Here is a 20,204-nt window from a genome sequence, read left to right as displayed (position 1 = left end):
GAATCAATTGAATACAAAGGCTTCTGAGTTAGGACAGGTAAATACAGATTCACATGTTTCATATGATATGGTGTAAAAAAAAAATGATTGATTGATTGATTGCTTGCTTGATTGATTGATCGGAATTATGTCACTAAACAGGTGGCGAGATTATGTAAACAAATTAGGGGCCGAAATAAACAACGTTTCCGGAACTATCTGAATATTAGTAACATTTCACAACTTCCTGTTTACAAAAATTTCAAAATGCTCAGCCAGATAGCATTTATCATCATTATGAAATAATTATAACAGCTACGTCTGTTTCAAATAAGCTGATTTCCAGTAAGAAAATTACTAAAAAATCCCAAAATCATTCAAGACTTAAATAAAATCATACAGCTGATATTTTCTCTTTAACATTTCAGTTTAATGATTCAAAGAAAAGCCCACAACATAAATTTGCAATGTTTCTCAATATACCGAATCCAGATAATTAATTATGCACAATCTAAGCTCAAACTATGAACTTCTTCTCTGGATCTTTACACTATTTACATTTAATATGTGGCAGGTATTACCTGTGAAAAGGGACGAAGGCGGTATGATTTTTTTAAAATTCAAACATATCTGAAATACCATAACTTTTCCGATTTTGATTCTGTTGTTAGGGATTTTAGTTGTGACATTATTAAAGTTATGAAGTCATATGCAATGTAAACAAAGAAACGCTATCATAAATTAACGTTTTTCATATCAAGGAATTATTAAAAATGAAATTGATATTGCTTTACTTCCTATTTTATGCTAGACTGTGATAACTATGCATTTTACTCAAAGTTTCATGCAAACAAGACCGAAAAAAGGAAGTACATTGTAGATTTCTGCGCAGATGCAGGAAATCAAAACATTACATACAAAAGTTTGAATGATTTTGAGTTCATTAGTACAATGAAAATTTCAGGAAAAATCAGTGATAATACTCAAGTAACTAAAATTATAAATTATACATTGTACAAGTCTACCTAATTAACTAAACATGTTAAACATTGGATGGCAGGGAAGGTCTCCATTGAAAACTTTGAGTAAGTTCATGATAGACTATTTCAAAAAGCCTTTAACTAAGGAGGGGAAGTTTATGTTTAAATAGATTTTTCATTTATTTTTAGTAGTATGCAATAAGCAGTACCAGTAAGTATGGCGAAGGAATCTGAGGTGTTGGACCATACTTTATGTCAGGAGATGGCTAAATATGTTGAGGAATTAACAACCAGTGGAAGACCAACCTTAAATCCTGATATAATGAAAAGTTTCAAGAAAATTTGCAGGTAGAATATTCTGCATGATATCAACTGATCAATAAAAATATACATGTACATGATATGCATTCAATAAGATGCAAAGGTTATATCTAAAGAATAACAAATTAGAAAACTGAACATTCAAAATTTCAGCTTTTCCAAAAATATATTTAAGAGAAATAAAAAGAGTTTTTACAAGGTGATATGTATCCTTCTCAACTTTGAGAGTTATGTACACATGTACAGCTATATACAATGATACCAGTTTTATTGCTCAGGACACATGATTCTGGACAAACCATCACTCATAGTTCAAACTGTAAATGCTGATTATTACCAGTCAATAACAAAAAAAACTATGAGAAACAGTTTGTGTCCTGCTATAAGTATGACATACAGGTACATGTATCAATGGAATTTAAAACCAGGTGAGTGTTTTCTTTGTGGCAACTTAAATGTTTGATGCATGAACATGTACAAGCAGATAAAATTATATACTTTGTTTCACCTGTTTTCCCCCCAGAGTATCATCTTTGTATTGTGAACAAGCATACCATCTTTTGATTACTCAGCTTGAGAAAGGACATTCAGAGATAAGACTATCAGCTTTCCAAATGATAGAGGAATTATTCAACAGATCCCACTGCTTCAGAGAACTACTTATTTCTAACTTTCAACATTTCTTAGAACTAACAGTTGGTAAGTACTAATACTGTGTCCCTTAACAACTCTACTTCCATCACCCCAGAAAAAAGTTTTTGTGTAGGCATGTTGGTATTTTATGTTGTTAAGTAACTGTTTCATTGACATACACTCCTCCTTTAATTCATCAAACTTAACTGACCTCTTATATTTGGTAAAATCAAACACTATGATAGACATACCAAACACACTGTGTACACCTTAAAAATGGTCTCACATATTTAACAAGAGACTGAGCAACCATGCGAGAGCTGTATAGCCTGTCAAGGTCAAAAATACCTATCATTAACAAAATGATAGATAAGTTGGATTATGTTACAAAGACTGTACTTAAATTTGTTGAAATGAACTTTGGTTTATTTTACTTGGTTACAGCTTGACTCTTTGATGATTTTTGCAATATTCAGTCATCATGCATATGGTAATTGTAATTTTATTATTATATTTGATGAGTTTTTCTCACATTACAGAAACAGATTATGATAATCCTCTACCTCCCCCTAAAGCTGCAAGTGATTTATTGAAGTCTAGTGCTTACTCGGCAATTCAGAAGTGGTATGATAAGTTTGGGGAGGAATACAAAAGACTCACTCTAGGATTCAATTTCCTCAAAACTTGCAAAAAGGTTGGATTATATTGTGAAGAGTATTATTATGTGAATAAAAAGAAAGCTATTAACTAAATGACAGAAACTGTAAATAAAATATGAGAAGATATATAGCTCTTATAGAATGCTTTGTATTATTAAAATATATTTAATTCTTGCTGTAATACAAAAGAAGAACAATTTATTCCTATATGAAATTAGAAAATCTGGGTTGTCTCCTCTTATAAGAAAAAGTTTAAAGAATTTTCAATCAATTAAGAAGAATGGTCAAAATATTATTATAAATCACGTTCTTTCCCTCAATTTAATGAAAGTAATGAATGAATTGCTGTCCTGCTTTTATCATTAAAAATCTAGCCCTTTTCTTCATTTTATATATATAGATGTGAAATGGTGGAGGAAATCATCCTCAATACTACCTTAAGTATTACATAGTTGAAAACTTTTCTTTAGTGCTAAAACACAAAACCATAAAGAGGTATATTAAAAAAATTATTGTAACATTTGATGGTAATGTTTCTTAAAAAAATTATGGTTTGATTAATCTTTTATAAATTTTTGATTAATTTTATTATCTAGGTTAAAAAAATGCATCTAAGCAGCTTTCATATCAATAAACCAAATCATATAGCAATTTTAATAAGTTATACAATATTGAAAATGGTTTTATGATTAAATGGATGTTTTTGTTAACAACTTTTATGATGGTAAATTTAAGTTAAAAGGTTTAATTTATACAAGTATTTTATGAATTTTAATTACAATACATTGTAAAATCAAATTGTTTTAGGTTGATTTTAATGGCATTAGATCAAGAACTGAACTACAGCAAAAACAAGAAAAGGAGAAAGAGGAGAAACTTAAGAAAATTGCCAAAGAAAGAATGGAGAAGACATTAGAACAAATGAATGGTCAGTAAATTTCTACCTCATTTCACTGATTTAATCTAGTTATTTTGTTTATTAATTGCATCCTCTTCGATTATGAACTTATTTTGAATTGTTTGAGATCTTATCTCTTCAAATATACGCATTATTCATATTTTCTTCATAGAGGGAAATGTCCCCTTTCAAACCTATCCCGGTGTAGAATAAAATCCAAAGTTTATAGAATAATATTGTACTCAGTATTGGACATAGACCATACACACTTTACATAAATCTTTAGAGTTAAATGCTGTACAAAATTATTTTTCATTCTCAAACTTATGATGTATAATCAGAAATTTTTGCGATGTTTGTTTTTTATTGTGGAAAAAAAGCGACAGTGTTGTGATCGTTATAAATTTAAACTTGCATTTTTTATTTTTTTACATGAATTAAACAGGCTTTTTCTCAATATCGCAAAAATAAAAATTTCTCATTTTTGTCTAGAATGACATAATCACTAGTTATTGCACCCTATAATTTTTGAATTTATAGTACTAACTTTAATATACATTTTCACCCTTACTTTTACAATAACCCTTTATTAAATCATCTTACAGAAATGCTAGAAGACATCAAGAATACTATAACAGAAGCAAAAACTGGTTTCCAGTTGATATTACCGAGTCCTGATGATTTCTTCATCGAGACAGGAGAGGGTGAGACAAGTTCAATAACAAAATCATGTGTTAAGAATAGTAGAACTGCTACCTGTACAGAGATAGTTGGCGAATCGTCAAAAACCTGTACAGTTACAGATGGTGAATTATCAAAAACCTGTATAGTGACAGATGGTGAATTATCAAAAACCTGTACAGTAACAGATGGTGAAACATCAAAAACCTGTACAGTTACAGATGGTGAATTACCAAAAACCTGTACAGTGACAGATGGTGAATTATCAAAAACCTGTACAGTAACAGATGGTAAAACATCAAAAACCTGTACAGTAACAGATGGTGAATTATCTAAAACCTGTACAGTAACAGATGGCGAATCATCAAAAACCTGTACAGTAACAGATGGTGAATCATCTAAAACCTGTACAGTAACAGATGGTGAATTATCTAAAACTTGTACAGTAACAGATGGCGAATCATCAAAAACCTGTACAGTAACAGATGGTGAATTATCTAAAACCTGTACAGTAACAGATGGCGAATCATCAAAAACTTGTACAGTAACAGATGGTGAATCATCAAAAATCTGTACAGTAACAGATGGCGAATCATCAACATGTTTAGCGATAGATGGTGAACCATCAAAACATTTAGTTGTTGATAAAGTGACTACAACAACCGACAATGATCTAACTTCTGATTCAAACAGTAATCAACTAGAATGTGAGGTAAAAGATTCATCAGACTTGGAAATTAATAATATATCCACATGCATTAGTAGTAAAAATGACACTGATATACCCAGTGGTACATTAACTAGTCAAATTGAAAGTGAAAATTGTTGTGAGGATTTAGCTATGGGTGATAAAACAAACAGTTCTTCCATCAAGGGAAGTAATTCTGTCAATAATGATTCTGAAAGTGATGAATATTGTACCGAGAATGAAATGGACGATGATAGTGAAAGTGATGAGGAAGAGAACGTCCTACAGGAACATGGGCTACACAGTTTTAAATATAATCTATCCATAGATATGACACCAGGTGTTGTGTCGCTACAGGAAACAGATGATAACAAAGATCTTCTTCAGACTCTTAAAGATCATTATAGACTGATTGTTACTAAATATAAACCAACTGTCAACAAATGGATACAGGTATGGCTAATATTATGATATAGGTGTATCTTATATCATGATACAGGAATAAATACTATGATTATGAGGCTGCTACCTTCATATTTTGTTTCAGTTGGGATAATTGTACAAGTATTTAATGTATTATTATAAAGAACAGTAGCTATGTTTGTGTTTTTGAGATTGCTTTTCACCTATATAACAAATTCACCAATTTGAATTATGGTATAGTTTGATTTTCATGTATCATTCGTGATACTGTTATACCTCATAATTCTGAAATATTGTGAATGCTATACATGTTTATTTTTAAGTGTAACTAAGGAAACGTTATAATGGAATCATAGTTCTACAAATGTTAAGTGTAGAACATATGGCTAACTGTGTTCTGATGTTGCTTAGTTTTAGTTTTGAATAAATCAATGAATGAATACACTGCACATTTATCTGTTCTTATTGCATTTCAGTATTTGTTAAAAGTATTAATATTCATGATTTATTTTAATATTGTACAGAATCTGACAAAGTATGGAGATAAAGAGGATCTTACTAAGAGTGTGATAGATGTTAAAGCAGACCTGGATAGTTTATTGTCCAAGTATAATGAGATGAACATTATACCTGATGACAAACCTGATGTAGAGGTAGAAGGTAAACAAATCAAATCACAGTTTTATAAACCATTGATAGTTTATTGTCTAAGTATAATGAGATGAACATTATACCTGATGACAAACCTGATGTAGAGGTAGAAGGTAAACAAATCAAATCACAGTTTTATAAACCATTGATAGTTTATTGTCTAAGTATAATGAGATGAACATTATACCTGATGACAAACCTGATGTAGAGGTAGAAGGTAAACAAATCAAATCACAGTTTTATAAACCATTGATAGTTTATTGTCTAAGTATAACGAGATGAACATTATAATACCTGATGATAAACCTGATGTAGAGGTGGAAGGTAAACAAATCAAATCACAGTTTTATAAATCATTGATAGTTTATTGTCTAAGTATAATGAGATGAACATTATACCTGATGACAAACCTGATGTAGAGGTAGAAGGTAAACAAATCAAATCACAGTTTTATAAACCATTGATAGTTTATTGTCTAAGTATAATGAGATGAACATTATAATACCTGATGATAAACCTGATGTAGAGGTGGAAGGTAAACAAATCAAATCACAGTTTTATAAATCATTGATAGTTTATTGTCTAAGTATAACGAGATGAACATTATACCTGATGACAAACCTGATGTAGAGGTGGAAGGTAAACAAAACAAATCACAGTTTTATAAATCATTGATAGTTTATTGTCTAAGTATAACGAGATGAACATTATACCTGATGACAAACCTGATGTAGAGGTGGAAGGTAAACAAATCAAATCACAGTTTTATAAATCATTGATAGTTTATTGTCTAAGTATAACGAGATGAACATTATACCTGATGACAAACCTGATGTAGAGGTGGAAGGTAAACAAATCAAATCACAGTTTTATAAATCATTGATAGTTTATTGTCTAAGTATAACGAGATGAACATTATACCTGATGACAAACCTGATGTAGAGGTGGAAGGTAAACAAAACAAATCACAGTTTTATAAATCATTGATAGTTTATTGTCTAAGTATAACGAGATGAACATTATACCTGATGACAAACCTGATGTAGAGGTGGAAGGTAAACAAATCAAATCACAGTTTTATAAATCATTGATAGTTTATTGTCTAAGTATAACGAGATGAACATTATACCTGATGACAAACCTGATGTAGAGGTGGAAGGTAAACAAATCAAATCACAGTTTTATAAATCATTGATAGTTTATTGTCTAAGTATAACGAGATGAACATTATACCTGATGACAAACCTGATGTAGAGGTGGAAGGTAAACAAATCAAATCACAGTTTTATAAATCATTGATAGTTTATTGTCTAAGTATAACGAGATGAACATTATACCTGATGACAAACCTGATGTAGAGGTGGAAGGTAAACAAATCAAATCACAGTTTTATAAATCATTGATAGTTTATTGTCTAAGTATAACGAGATGAACATTATACCTGATGATAAACCTGATGTAGAGGTGGAAGGTAAACAAATCAAATCACAGTTTTATAAATCATTGATAGTTTATTGTCTAAGTATAACGAGATGAACATTATAATACCTGATGATAAACCTGATGTAGAGGTGGAAGGTAAACAAATCAAATCACAGTTTTATAAATCATTGATAGTTTATTGTCTAAGTATAATGAGATGAACATTATACCTGATGACAAACCTGATGTAGAGGTGGAAGGTAAACAAATCAAATCACAGTTTTATAAATCATTGATAGTTTATTGTCTAAGTATAACGAGATGAACATTATACCTGATGACAAACCTGATGTAGAGGTGGAAGGTAAACAAAACAAATCACAGTTTTATAAATCATTGATAGTTTATTGTCTAAGTATAACGAGATGAACATTATACCTGATGACAAACCTGATGTAGAGGTGGAAGGTAAACAAATCAAATCACAGTTTTATAAATCATTGATAGTTTATTGTCTAAGTATAACGAGATGAACATTATACCTGATGACAAACCTGATGTAGAGGTGGAAGGTAAACAAATCAAATCACAGTTTTATAAATCATTGATAGTTTATTGTCTAAGTATAACGAGATGAACATTATACCTGATGACAAACCTGATGTAGAGGTGGAAGGTAAACAAAACAAATCACAGTTTTATAAATCATTGATAGTTTATTGTCTAAGTATAACGAGATGAACATTATACCTGATGACAAACCTGATGTAGAGGTGGAAGGTAAACAAATCAAATCACAGTTTTATAAATCATTGATAGTTTATTGTCTAAGTATAACGAGATGAACATTATACCTGATGACAAACCTGATGTAGAGGTGGAAGGTAAACAAATCAAATCACAGTTTTATAAATCATTGATAGTTTATTGTCTAAGTATAACGAGATGAACATTATAATACCTGATGATAAACCTGATGTAGAGGTGGAAGGTAAACAAATCAAATCACAGTTTTATAAATCATTGATAGTTTATTGTCTAAGTATAACGAGATGAACATTATACCTGATGACAAACCTGATGTAGAGGTGGAAGGTAAACAAATCAAATCACAGTTTTATAAATCATTGATAGTTTATTGTCTAAGTATAATGAGATGAACATTATACCTGATGACAAACCTGATGTAGAGGTGGAAGGTAAACAAATCAAATCACAGTTTTATAAATCATTGATAGTTTATTGTCTAAGTATAACGAGATGAACATTATACCTGATGATAAACCTGATGTAGAGGTGGAAGGTAAACAAAACAAATCACAGTTTTATAAATCATTGATAGTTTATTGTCTAAGTATAACGAGATGAACATTATACCTGATGACAAACCTGATGTAGAGGTGGAAGGTAAACAAATCAAATCACAGTTTTATAAATCATTGATAGTTTATTGTCTAAGTATAACGAGATGAACATTATACCTGATGACAAACCTGATGTAGAGGTGGAAGGTAAACAAATCAAATCACAGTTTTATAAATCATTGATAGTTTATTGTCTAAGTATAACGAGATGAACATTATACCTGATGACAAACCTGATGTAGAGGTGGAAGGTAAACAAATCAAATCACAGTTTTATAAATCATTGATAGTTTATTGTCTAAGTATAACGAGATGAACATTATACCTGATGACAAACCTGATGTAGAGGTGGAAGGTAAACAAATCAAATCACAGTTTTATAAATCATTGATAGTTTATTGTCTAAGTATAACGAGATGAACATTATAATACCTGATGATAAACCTGATGTAGAGGTGGAAGGTAAACAAATCAAATCACAGTTTTATAAATCATTGATAGTTTATTGTCTAAGTATAACGAGATGAACATTATACCTGATGACAAACCTGATGTAGAGGTGGAAGGTAAACAAATCAAATCACAGTTTTATAAATCATTGATAGTTTATTGTCTAAGTATAATGAGATGAACATTATACCTGATGACAAACCTGATGTAGAGGTGGAAGGTAAACAAATCAAATCACAGTTTTATAAATCATTGATAGTTTATTGTCTAAGTATAATGAGATGAACATTATACCTGATGATAAACCTGATGTAGAGGTGGAAGGTAAACAAATCAAATCACAGTTTTATAAATCATTGATAGTTTATTGTCTAAGTATAACGAGATGAACATTATACCTGATGACAAACCTGATGTAGAGGTGGAAGGTAAACAAATCAAATCACAGTTTTATAAATCATTGATAGTTTATTGTCTAAGTATAACGAGATGAACATTATAATACCTGATGATAAACCTGATGTAGAGGTGGAAGGTAAACAAATCAAATCACAGTTTTATAAATCATTGATAGTTTATTGTCTAAGTATAACGAGATGAACATTATACCTGATGACAAACCTGATGTAGAGGTGGAAGGTAAACAAATCAAATCACAGTTTTATAAATCATTGATAGTTTATTGTCTAAGTATAATGAGATGAACATTATACCTGATGACAAACCTGATGTAGAGGTGGAAGGTAAACAAATCAAATCACAGTTTTATAAATCATTGATAGTTTATTGTCTAAGTATAATGAGATGAACATTATACCTGATGATAAACCTGATGTAGAGGTGGAAGGTAAACAAAACAAATCACAGTTTTATAAATCATTGATAGTTTATTGTCTAAGTATAACGAGATGAACATTATACCTGATGATAAACCTGATGTAGAGGTGGAAGGTAAACAAATCAAATCACAGTTTTATAAATCATTGATAGTTTATTGTCTAAGTATAACGAGATGAACATTATACCTGATGATAAACCTGATGTAGAGGTGGAAGGTAAACAAATCAAATCACAGTTTTATAAATCATTGATAGTTTATTGTCTAAGTATAACGAGATGAACATTATACCTGATGACAAACCTGATGTAGAGGTGGAAGGTAAACAAATCAAATCACAGTTTTATAAATCATTGATAGTTTATTGTCTAAGTATAACGAGATGAACATTATACCTGATGACAAACCTGATGTAGAGGTGGAAGGTAAACAAATCAAATCACAGTTTTATAAATCATTGATAGTTTATTGTCTAAGTATAACGAGATGAACATTATACCTGATGATAAACCTGATGTAGAGGTGGAAGGTAAACAAATCAAATCACAGTTTTATAAATCATTGATAGTTTATTGTCCAAGTATAACGAGATGAACATTATACCTGATGATAAACCTGATGTAGAGGTGGAAGGTAAACAAATCAAATCACAGTTTTATAAATCATTGATAGTTTATTGTCTAAGTATAACGAGATGAACATTATAATACCTGATGATAAACCTGATGTAGAGGTGGAAGGTAAACAAATCAAATCACAGTTTTATAAATCATTGATAGTTTATTGTCTAAGTATAACGAGATGAACATTATACCTGATGACAAACCTGATGTAGAGGTGGAAGGTAAACAAATCAAATCACAGTTTTATAAATCATTGATAGTTTATTGTCTAAGTATAACGAGATGAACATTATACCTGATGACAAACCTGATGTAGAGGTGGAAGGTAAACAAATCAAATCACAGTTTTATAAATCATTGATAGTTTATTGTCTAAGTATAACGAGATGAACATTATACCTGATGATAAACCTGATGTAGAGGTGGAAGGTAAACAAATCAAATCACAGTTTTATAAATCATTGATAGTTTATTGTCTAAGTATAACGAGATGAACATTATACCTGATGACAAACCTGATGTAGAGGTGGAAGGTAAACAAATCAAATCACAGTTTTATAAATCATTGATAGTTTATTGTCTAAGTATAACGAGATGAACATTATACCTGATGATAAACCTGATGTAGAGGTGGAAGGTAAACAAATCAAATCACAGTTTTATAAATCATTGATAGTTTATTGTCCAAGTATAACGAGATGAACATTATACCTGATGATAAACCTGATGTAGAGGTGGAAGGTAAACAAATCAAATCACAGTTTTATAAATCATTGATAGTTTATTGTCCAAGTATAACGAGATGAACATTATACCTGATGATAAACCTGATGTAGAGGTGGAAGGTAAACAAATCAAATCACAGTTTTATAAATCATTGATAGTTTATTGTCTAAGTATAACGAGATGAACATTATACCTGATGACAAACCTGATGTAGAGGTAGAAGGTAAACAAATCAAATCACAGTTTTATAAATCATTGATAGTTTATTGTCTAAGTATAATGAGATGAACATTATACCTGATGATAAACCTGATGTAGAGGTGGAAGGTAAACAAATCAAATCACAGTTTTATAAATCATTGATAGTTTATTGTCTAAGTATAACGAGATGAACATTATACCTGATGATAAACCTGATGTAGAGGTGGAAGGTAAACAAATCAAATCACAGTTTTATAAATCATTGATAGTTTATTGTCTAAGTATAACGAGATGAACATTATACCTGATGACAAACCTGATGTAGAGGTGGAAGGTAAACAAATCAAATCACAGTTTTATAAATCATTGATAGTTTATTGTCTAAGTATAACGAGATGAACATTATACCTGATGACAAACCTGATGTAGAGGTGGAAGGTAAACAAATCAAATCACAGTTTTATAAATCATTGATAGTTTATTGTCTAAGTATAACGAGATGAACATTATACCTGATGATAAACCTGATGTAGAGGTGGAAGGTAAACAAATCAAATCACAGTTTTATAAATCATTGATAGTTTATTGTCCAAGTATAACGAGATGAACATTATACCTGATGATAAACCTGATGTAGAGGTGGAAGGTAAACAAATCAAATCACAGTTTTATAAATCATTGATAGTTTATTGTCTAAGTATAACGAGATGAACATTATAATACCTGATGATAAACCTGATGTAGAGGTGGAAGGTAAACAAATCAAATCACAGTTTTATAAATCATTGATAGTTTATTGTCTAAGTATAACGAGATGAACATTATACCTGATGACAAACCTGATGTAGAGGTAGAAGGTAAACAAATCAAATCACAGTTTTATAAATCATTGATAGTTTATTGTCTAAGTATAACGAGATGAACATTATACCTGATGACAAACCTGATGTAGAGGTAGAAGGTAAACAAATCAAATCACAGTTTTATAAATCATTGATAGTTTATTGTCCAAGTATAACGAGATGAACATTATACCTGATGATAAACCTGATGTAGAGGTGGAAGGTAAACAAATCAAATCACAGTTTTATAAATCATTGATAGTTTATTGTCTAAGTATAACGAGATGAACATTATACCTGATGATAAACCTGATGTAGAGGTGGAAGGTAAACAAATCAAATCACAGTTTTATAAATCATTGATAGTTTATTGTCTAAGTATAATGAGATGAACATTATACCTGATGATAAACCTGATGTAGAGGTGGAAGGTAAACAAATCAAATCACAGTTTTATAAATCATTGATAGTTTATTGTCTAAGTATAACGAGATGAACATTATACCTGATGACAAACCTGATGTAGAGGTGGAAGGTAAACAAATCAAATCACAGTTTTATAAATCATTGATAGTTTATTGTCTAAGTATAACGAGATGAACATTATACCTGATGACAAACCTGATGTAGAGGTGGAAGGTAAACAAATCAAATCACAGTTTTATAAATCATTGATAGTTTATTGTCTAAGTATAATGAGATGAACATTATACCTGATGATAAACCTGATGTAGAGGTGGAAGGTAAACAAATCAAATCACAGTTTTATAAATCATTGATAGTTTATTGTCTAAGTATAATGAGATGAACATTATACCTGATGATAAACCTGATGTAGAGGTGGAAGGTAAACAAATCAAATCACAGTTTTATAAATCATTGATAGTTTATTGTCTAAGTATAACGAGATGAACATTATACCTGATGACAAACCTGATGTAGAGGTGGAAGGTAAACAAATCAAATCACAGTTTTATAAATCATTGATAGTTTATTGTCTAAGTATAACGAGATGAACATTATACCTGATGACAAACCTGATGTAGAGGTGGAAGGTAAACAAATCAAATCACAGTTTTATAAATCATTGATAGTTTATTGTCTAAGTATAACGAGATGAACATTATACCTGATGATAAACCTGATGTAGAGGTGGAAGGTAAACAAATCAAATCACAGTTTTATAAATCATTGATAGTTTATTGTCTAAGTATAATGAGATGAACATTATACCTGATGATAAACCTGATGTACAAATAGAAGGTAATCCCTGTTTGTCTTTTGATTCATTGATTGATTACATGGGCCAGTATTGATTAAATTTTTACTGAAACACTTCCTTTATTCATATATGAGAAGAATATTCATTTTGTAGTTGTGAATTTGTTCTTCTAGTATCAGGTTACAATTCTTGACCAAAAACTTGTGGTCACCTCAGGTAATTGATTGTTATTTGCTTAATAATCAGGGAGAAATATTTCATTCATCTTCAGAAGCAGAAAACATTAAGATGGTTGTAACAGACCATCTACCAATACCTTAGAAAGTTGTTGCAAGGCTTCTTTAATTTACAGAGAGCATGCTACTCTCTGCTGAAGGCATTAGATTCAATATTCTTATCAGTGTCACCAAACAAGTCTGCAATTATTACATACCGCAAAGCCAAGTGTACATTTTTTCTTTCTTTCAAAGGAACATTTGTGCATGCAATTATTCATTAATGACAAGCTTAAATTTACATTAGTTAAGAAGGTGGAAATTTTTGACAGTTATCTAAAACATATATAATTAAACTCAAGGGAAACAGTTTGTATTATCAAAATTTATTATGTTGTGACGTCATGAAAGGCTGACTTCTTCCTTAGATAATACATGCATCTGATAACTGCCATTAAATGAATATTTTGTTTTATAGATGATAGTGATGATGACTTTGAAGATGTTCCTGAGAAAGAAGGATATGAACCAACTATACCTCCACACAAAAGAGCTGAATATGGTATTTCTGAGAAAAATGGCCTAATTTACCATTGAATTTTTTATCTAAAATATAGGTTTACTTAATTTACTTTAACAAATTGCTCAACACATAAACCAGTATTTTAGTAGTTTGACATCACATTTAAATTAGTGAATGGAGCAACAACAAAATGTTAACATTTAATTTCTTTCCAATAAACTGTTTCTTCTTTTAAATGAGATTATGTCCAGTACTGTTCGTTAAATAACTTATTAATAGATCTTCCTGCTTACTTTTTAGGATTAGACCCATTGCCAAAATCAACAACATCAGAGACTGTTACACAAAAACCCAAAGCCAGTACAAGCAAGAATACCTCTGGTTTCTGGAGTCTGTCTCAAACAATAGAACAGAAACCTGAAAGTGATCCAACCACAATGAAAGCTAACTTTCTACGTTTACAACAACAAACCTCTAGGTATGATTATATATGACTAGCTTGTTTACAACAACAAACCTCTAGGTATGATAATATATGGCTAGCTTGTTTACAACAACAAACCTCTAGGTATGATAATATATGACTAGCTTGTTTACAACAACAAACCTCTAGGTATGATAATATATGACTAGCTTGTTAACAACAACAAACCTCTAGGTATGATAATATATGACTAGCTTGAAATAAATTGAAGGATATGGAATTATCACCATTTATATGTCTTTTGTTAGAATAAACCATTAGTTATATTTTCTTTCTTGTGGTTTCCATTTGACATTCCAGCATTGCATTTAATGGCATATAAATAATCTTCTGATTCACATATATTTGTTCAAAGCAAAGGGTAAAAGAATTTATAATAACTTAAAGATAGTGAACTTTATATCTGTACATTAGATAATTTGACATCTTTGTAATTGTAGTACATCAGCAACAGTGACTAGTAACCAGTCCAAACCTAAAGTACCATTACAAGTCAATGGAGACTCACAAAAAGACAAACTATTGGAGAAGGCACCAGTTGTACCATATGGAGTAGACTTAGAACACTGGGAAAATCCAGACAAAATGGAGGCTCCTATGGTTGTTAAGTAAGTTGTTTTACTAACAAACACTGGAAGAGCCAAGACAAAACAGAATTTAAGAAAAAATGTTTTGTAAGTTCACGTGTAGAATATATTTCTTTACTGTCAATTCAGAAATTAGTTCATGCATTTATAATTGTAAATCCTGGACCACTGTAAAAAGTTTGTAATCTTATCAATCTGCTTGGACCAATTTTGTGAAAAAAACATGGCTTCTCAATTATGAATGAGAGTTTATGCATTTCTCATTTTTTGCATAAACAAAATCATTGCAATAATTACTGAACTAAATTTTTATTTACAGTTATGATTGGCTCAATACAGTGTGGGCATATACTGAACGTGATAATGGGGAATCTAAAGCTGACCAAGTATGTACAGGTCATTATGTAGAGGTCATTATGTAGAGGTCATTATGTAGAGGTCATTATGTACAGGTCATTATGTAGAGGTCATTATGTAGAGGTCATGTTTTCTGTTATTGGGAAAGCTGCTTTATTTCGCCAGCAATTCCTTTTTAGATCACTTGGCCTAAAGGATCATGCAACACATTTTCATCACTTGGAGTCATATTGCTTGCAACTTTCACAAAAACTCTATGAAACTACCAGTCAAATTTGAACAGCACTTGATCATAGTCATCCTTCATATATCTATTTTAAAAATGTGTTAGATGATCGAAACTGTAAATAGCAAAAATTATCAGCAGAATAAGATATATAGAGATTAATACATAGGCCCGGGTATCATCCCGAGACCCCCATATCAGCCCAAGAAGAAGTGGAGTTCCCCTAAAATGTTGACATCATAATATAAATTATCGGATGATACAATGAAAAATTAAACAGACAATAACCGAAATATCAGAAGTAACTTGCATGAAAGTCACTGTTATGGGTTTTGTGCATGAGATGCCCCTGATATTATCAGCCCTGGATGGAAATTATGGCTTGTGTACTTCTGTTCATTACACATATGCAAAAGCTATCATGTCAATGCTAAGTATATGATAAATACAAACGAGACAACATAATGAAATTTTCATAGACTCCTTTTAGAAGTAATTGCCCTTGAAAGACCATGTAATATTTTTTAAATCACTCTTTTCTCAAAAAATTGCTTAATAAATAGACTTCATATTTTGCCCTCAGCTCAGCAATTTTATTCTCTATCAAATACTTGACAGAAAACTTTACATCTGCTTAGCAACTTATTAGAGATGAATAGACGTATTTACACTTGTATGCAAATTTGTCCGCCATTACGTCAAATCACACAAGTTCCATTAAACTTTTACATCACAATTTAAAAAGTTTGTATCACAATTAAAAAGTGCATGTTGCTTGATGTCATAAGGTTATAAGGTTAAGGTCATTCAGAGACAAAATTCAGCTAAATAATAGTGTAAATACATTTATTGTAAAGTGTGTGCTTCTATTTTATCTGTCAGACACATATTTCCTGTTTTCTGTTTCTTTGAACTATATGTGGTGTATGCTGAACAAAGTTATATTTGTCAATTGTACACTAGCTCATTTAAAATATAATTTGCTAATATATAAAATCTTAACATGTTTTGAACAGGATGGCTTGGCAGCACTTAAGAATAGAAGCATAAGTTTTGCAGGAAAATTTGAAGCTGTAAAGTGGAAATGTAGAGCTCCTATGCCTAATGGAAAGTTCTGTGAAAGAATGGACAGATTTAAGGTACGTTTATAATGGGTAGTTTAATCTTTGCTGATACTTGGTCTCACTGTATAAAGTATTTCAAAGTATTGAATGAATTCTTTCAAAATATGTGAACATTTGATATGTATACTAAAGTTTTAAACATAAGTAAACATATAAACAGGAATTCTTTAAAAACTGGTTGTCAATAGATTATTGAAATTAAAACAACTTTGTATGTTTGTATTTTTTGTAGTGTCCATTCCATGGAAAGATAATAGCCAGAAATGACTCCGGACAGCCTACTGATCCAAAAGACATAGCCTCTCTGTCTAGTCAACATGATGATATTGATAGTAAGATTAGTCTATTTAACAAGGACTATTTTCAGATTATTTGAATTACTGTATAATCATACAGTTAATTGCTTAGATTTGCCCTCACATTACCACCAATGCTCATTTATCCATAATTTTATCTTTTCATATCATTGCAATGTTAATTTATCCATATAGATATAGGTGATGGAAATATTCAAGAGGGGAAAGTTTCAAATTTAGCAAAATATTTACAGTTATTTGGCACTGCTTTGAACCTCCTGCTAATGTTGACCTTCAAGCTGTTTTCTATCTTCAATTTAAAAGATCAATTTTTACATCAATGATTACCTGTCAAAATATTACACCAGTTTCAAAGAAAAAATAATGTGCAAATAGAAAAAAATAATTAGTTGTTACAGATGCATCCTGATGGTGACTTTTAAGGCCTTAAAACATTTACAAAATTCTTGATATGCTTTTATTTCAAAATACTATTGTCAGTCAGTACTAAAGGCATTAATTGAGAGCTTAAAAAAGATATGAATAATACATGTTGTGTAAGAAATATATTGCTGTGACTTTATTTCTATTTTTGTAATTTTAGTAACAAGCAATGACCAGTCCTATTGGAGAGATCCAGAACTAGAAGCCGATATTGAAGCAGCATTAGGGATAGACCTAGGCTCTAGTAAAGGTAAAAAGAAAGGAAAAGGTAAAGGCAAAGGTAAACAGAAAAAATATCCAAACTTAACAGACATTACAGAGGTTAAAAATACATCAAGGAATAGATTAGAGAAGAAGATATTTAAAAGGTAATATTCATATAAAGTAAAGCATACAAATAGTATGATATTATACATTAAAATGAAAAATATTATATAATACAGAATTAGAATCTGATATAATACATTTACAGCCGATTTGAATGAGTGTGTAATATCTTTAGTTAGCTTGCATGTGATCTGAACCGTGAAGTCATTATTGGATCAGGTATATTACTCTCCTTTCTATGTAGCCTTGTCCAACAAACATAGATTGAATATCTGTCGGACTAGTCTACTCTTAAAGGAGGGTAGTTTACCCTACCTAACAATGACTTCACAGTTCAGCTAACAAGCAATCAAACCAAAGATATTGCCTTTGGCTACACGCTCAATAAAATGGGCTGTAAAGGGTAACCTACCATAGGTTTGTGGTTCTCTTCTGGTACTTTGTTTCCTCCATCAATAAAACCTGGCTGACATGATACAGCAAAGATGCTGTAAATGGTGTTTAAACAACAACCAATATATGTACAAACAGGAATCATTATGTCCCTTTGTCATGCTTCAGTGTCTGCACTTTTTACAATGATTAAAAAGTTGATCTTTTTAGTTTTTCAAAGATATTGTGAAGTTTTTAGAAGTACAATGCTAATTTGTGATTTACTCTGTTATTTCAGTACATTTGTATTTACATATATACATGTATAACATACATGTTGTTGTCTCTTTGACACATTCTCCATTTCCATTCTCAATGTTAAATAAATGTGTTTCCATTTCAGATCTACAATGAAAAGAGTTGCAGCTGACCTGGATGAATTAGACAATAAAAAGGCCAGAGATAAATTTGGCAATCAGTTTGTTTATCAGATGTCACAACGTTGAATGAAATACCAAAGTATTTGTTTCATAGATGACCAATTGACCATGGTATCTCACTATCAGATGTCCCAAGGATGAATGATATACCATAGACTACTCTTAGTCTGCCATTGTTGAAATTTCTGTGTGTTGTGTTGGATTTGAAACTTAAGAAATGCTTTTGGCAGAAAAGGATTGAGAGGAATGACTGAGAAAACCCCCTCATTGTAAATATAATCATGGATATATACAATTTGGACAACAGTCTATCCTTTTTTTATGCTGAGTGATTCCTTTTCATTTTTGTCTTCTGTTATGAGTAATATATTATACAAGTAAATATATCCATAGATACCACTACCTGGTGCCAGACACATTGAGGTTTAATACAGATGGATAGACACAAAGGCAAACAGGAAGAAATGACTTTGTGAATATGAATCAATATAACAATTTAAATTGAAAAAAGACTTGTAAGATACATATATAATCAATAATATTGCAGACAATCCTTTTTGATGATGGCTCAATACTAGTTTATTGTATAATAGGTTTTTTTTATTTATTTGGATCAGATTCTAATGGAAGAATTTTTATATCAAGATATTAAAATTTTATAAACTGTTATATTTGATAAAAGTGCCATAATTGTGTGTTTTTACAATGTAACTTTATTGGTCATAATTTTTTTTTGTGCTCTTTTAGATTATTTATGCATATAAACTGTGAGGATCACATTATTTACCATGTCTCTCTCTCTCATGATTGTTCTATTTCATTTCAACAAATTTCTCCAAGCCAGTGAAAAAATGCCAATAAAAATTTCGGAAATGTTCAGTACATAATATTATGCACCTAAATTAAATGCTTTGGTCAAAGTAAACAGTGAGAAAAGTTATTTATGAGTTTTTATTAAAAGCACACCATGGAAATTTCCTTACCAAGAAAAATGTTGTTAGTGATTACAATTATCTGTTATATTTTTCAACATTGGTGTTAAACAATTAGGCATTCTACATGTGTTTTCATGTCACTTTGTAAAAGTCATCAGTAAAATCTTCCTTTAGTATAGACAGAAAGAAAAACAATAAAGGTTCTAAAATTATCATCATATGCAGATGTTTTAATCACCACATTTAAAAAAATTGGACTGTAGAAACTAGATT

General features: G+C 30.4%; 1 protein-coding gene across 2 annotated transcripts; it reads left to right on the top strand.

Moving 5' to 3' along the window:
- Nucleotides 1-215: 215 nt before the first annotated feature.
- On the top strand, nt 216-20,112 carry LOC134706373 (UV-stimulated scaffold protein A-like). Of its 2 annotated transcripts, none has more exons than XM_063565259.1 (15): nt 216-324; nt 1,149-1,307; nt 1,804-1,979; nt 2,453-2,607; nt 3,380-3,500; nt 4,076-5,292; nt 5,787-5,922; nt 14,295-14,378; nt 14,640-14,817; nt 15,264-15,431; nt 15,730-15,796; nt 17,010-17,132; nt 17,350-17,449; nt 18,018-18,225; nt 18,960-20,110. In XM_063565259.1, the coding sequence occupies exons 2-15, from the start codon at nt 1,177-1,179 to the stop codon at nt 19,060-19,062; spliced, it is 2,967 nt and encodes a 988-aa protein (XP_063421329.1). In that variant the 5' UTR covers nt 216-324; nt 1,149-1,176; the 3' UTR covers nt 19,063-20,110. The 2 variants fall into 2 exon arrangements, with proteins under 2 accessions (XP_063421329.1, XP_063421330.1); XM_063565260.1 differs by having other exon boundaries at nt 218-324; nt 1,152-1,307; nt 18,960-20,112.
- The last annotated feature ends 92 nt before the right edge of the window (nt 20,113-20,204 follow it).

Source organism: Mytilus trossulus, chromosome 2 (genome assembly GCF_036588685.1).
Source record: "Mytilus trossulus isolate FHL-02 chromosome 2, PNRI_Mtr1.1.1.hap1, whole genome shotgun sequence".
Taxonomy (NCBI): domain Eukaryota; kingdom Metazoa; phylum Mollusca; class Bivalvia; order Mytilida; family Mytilidae; genus Mytilus; species Mytilus trossulus.
This window is presented reverse-complemented; position numbering and strand designations above follow the sequence as displayed.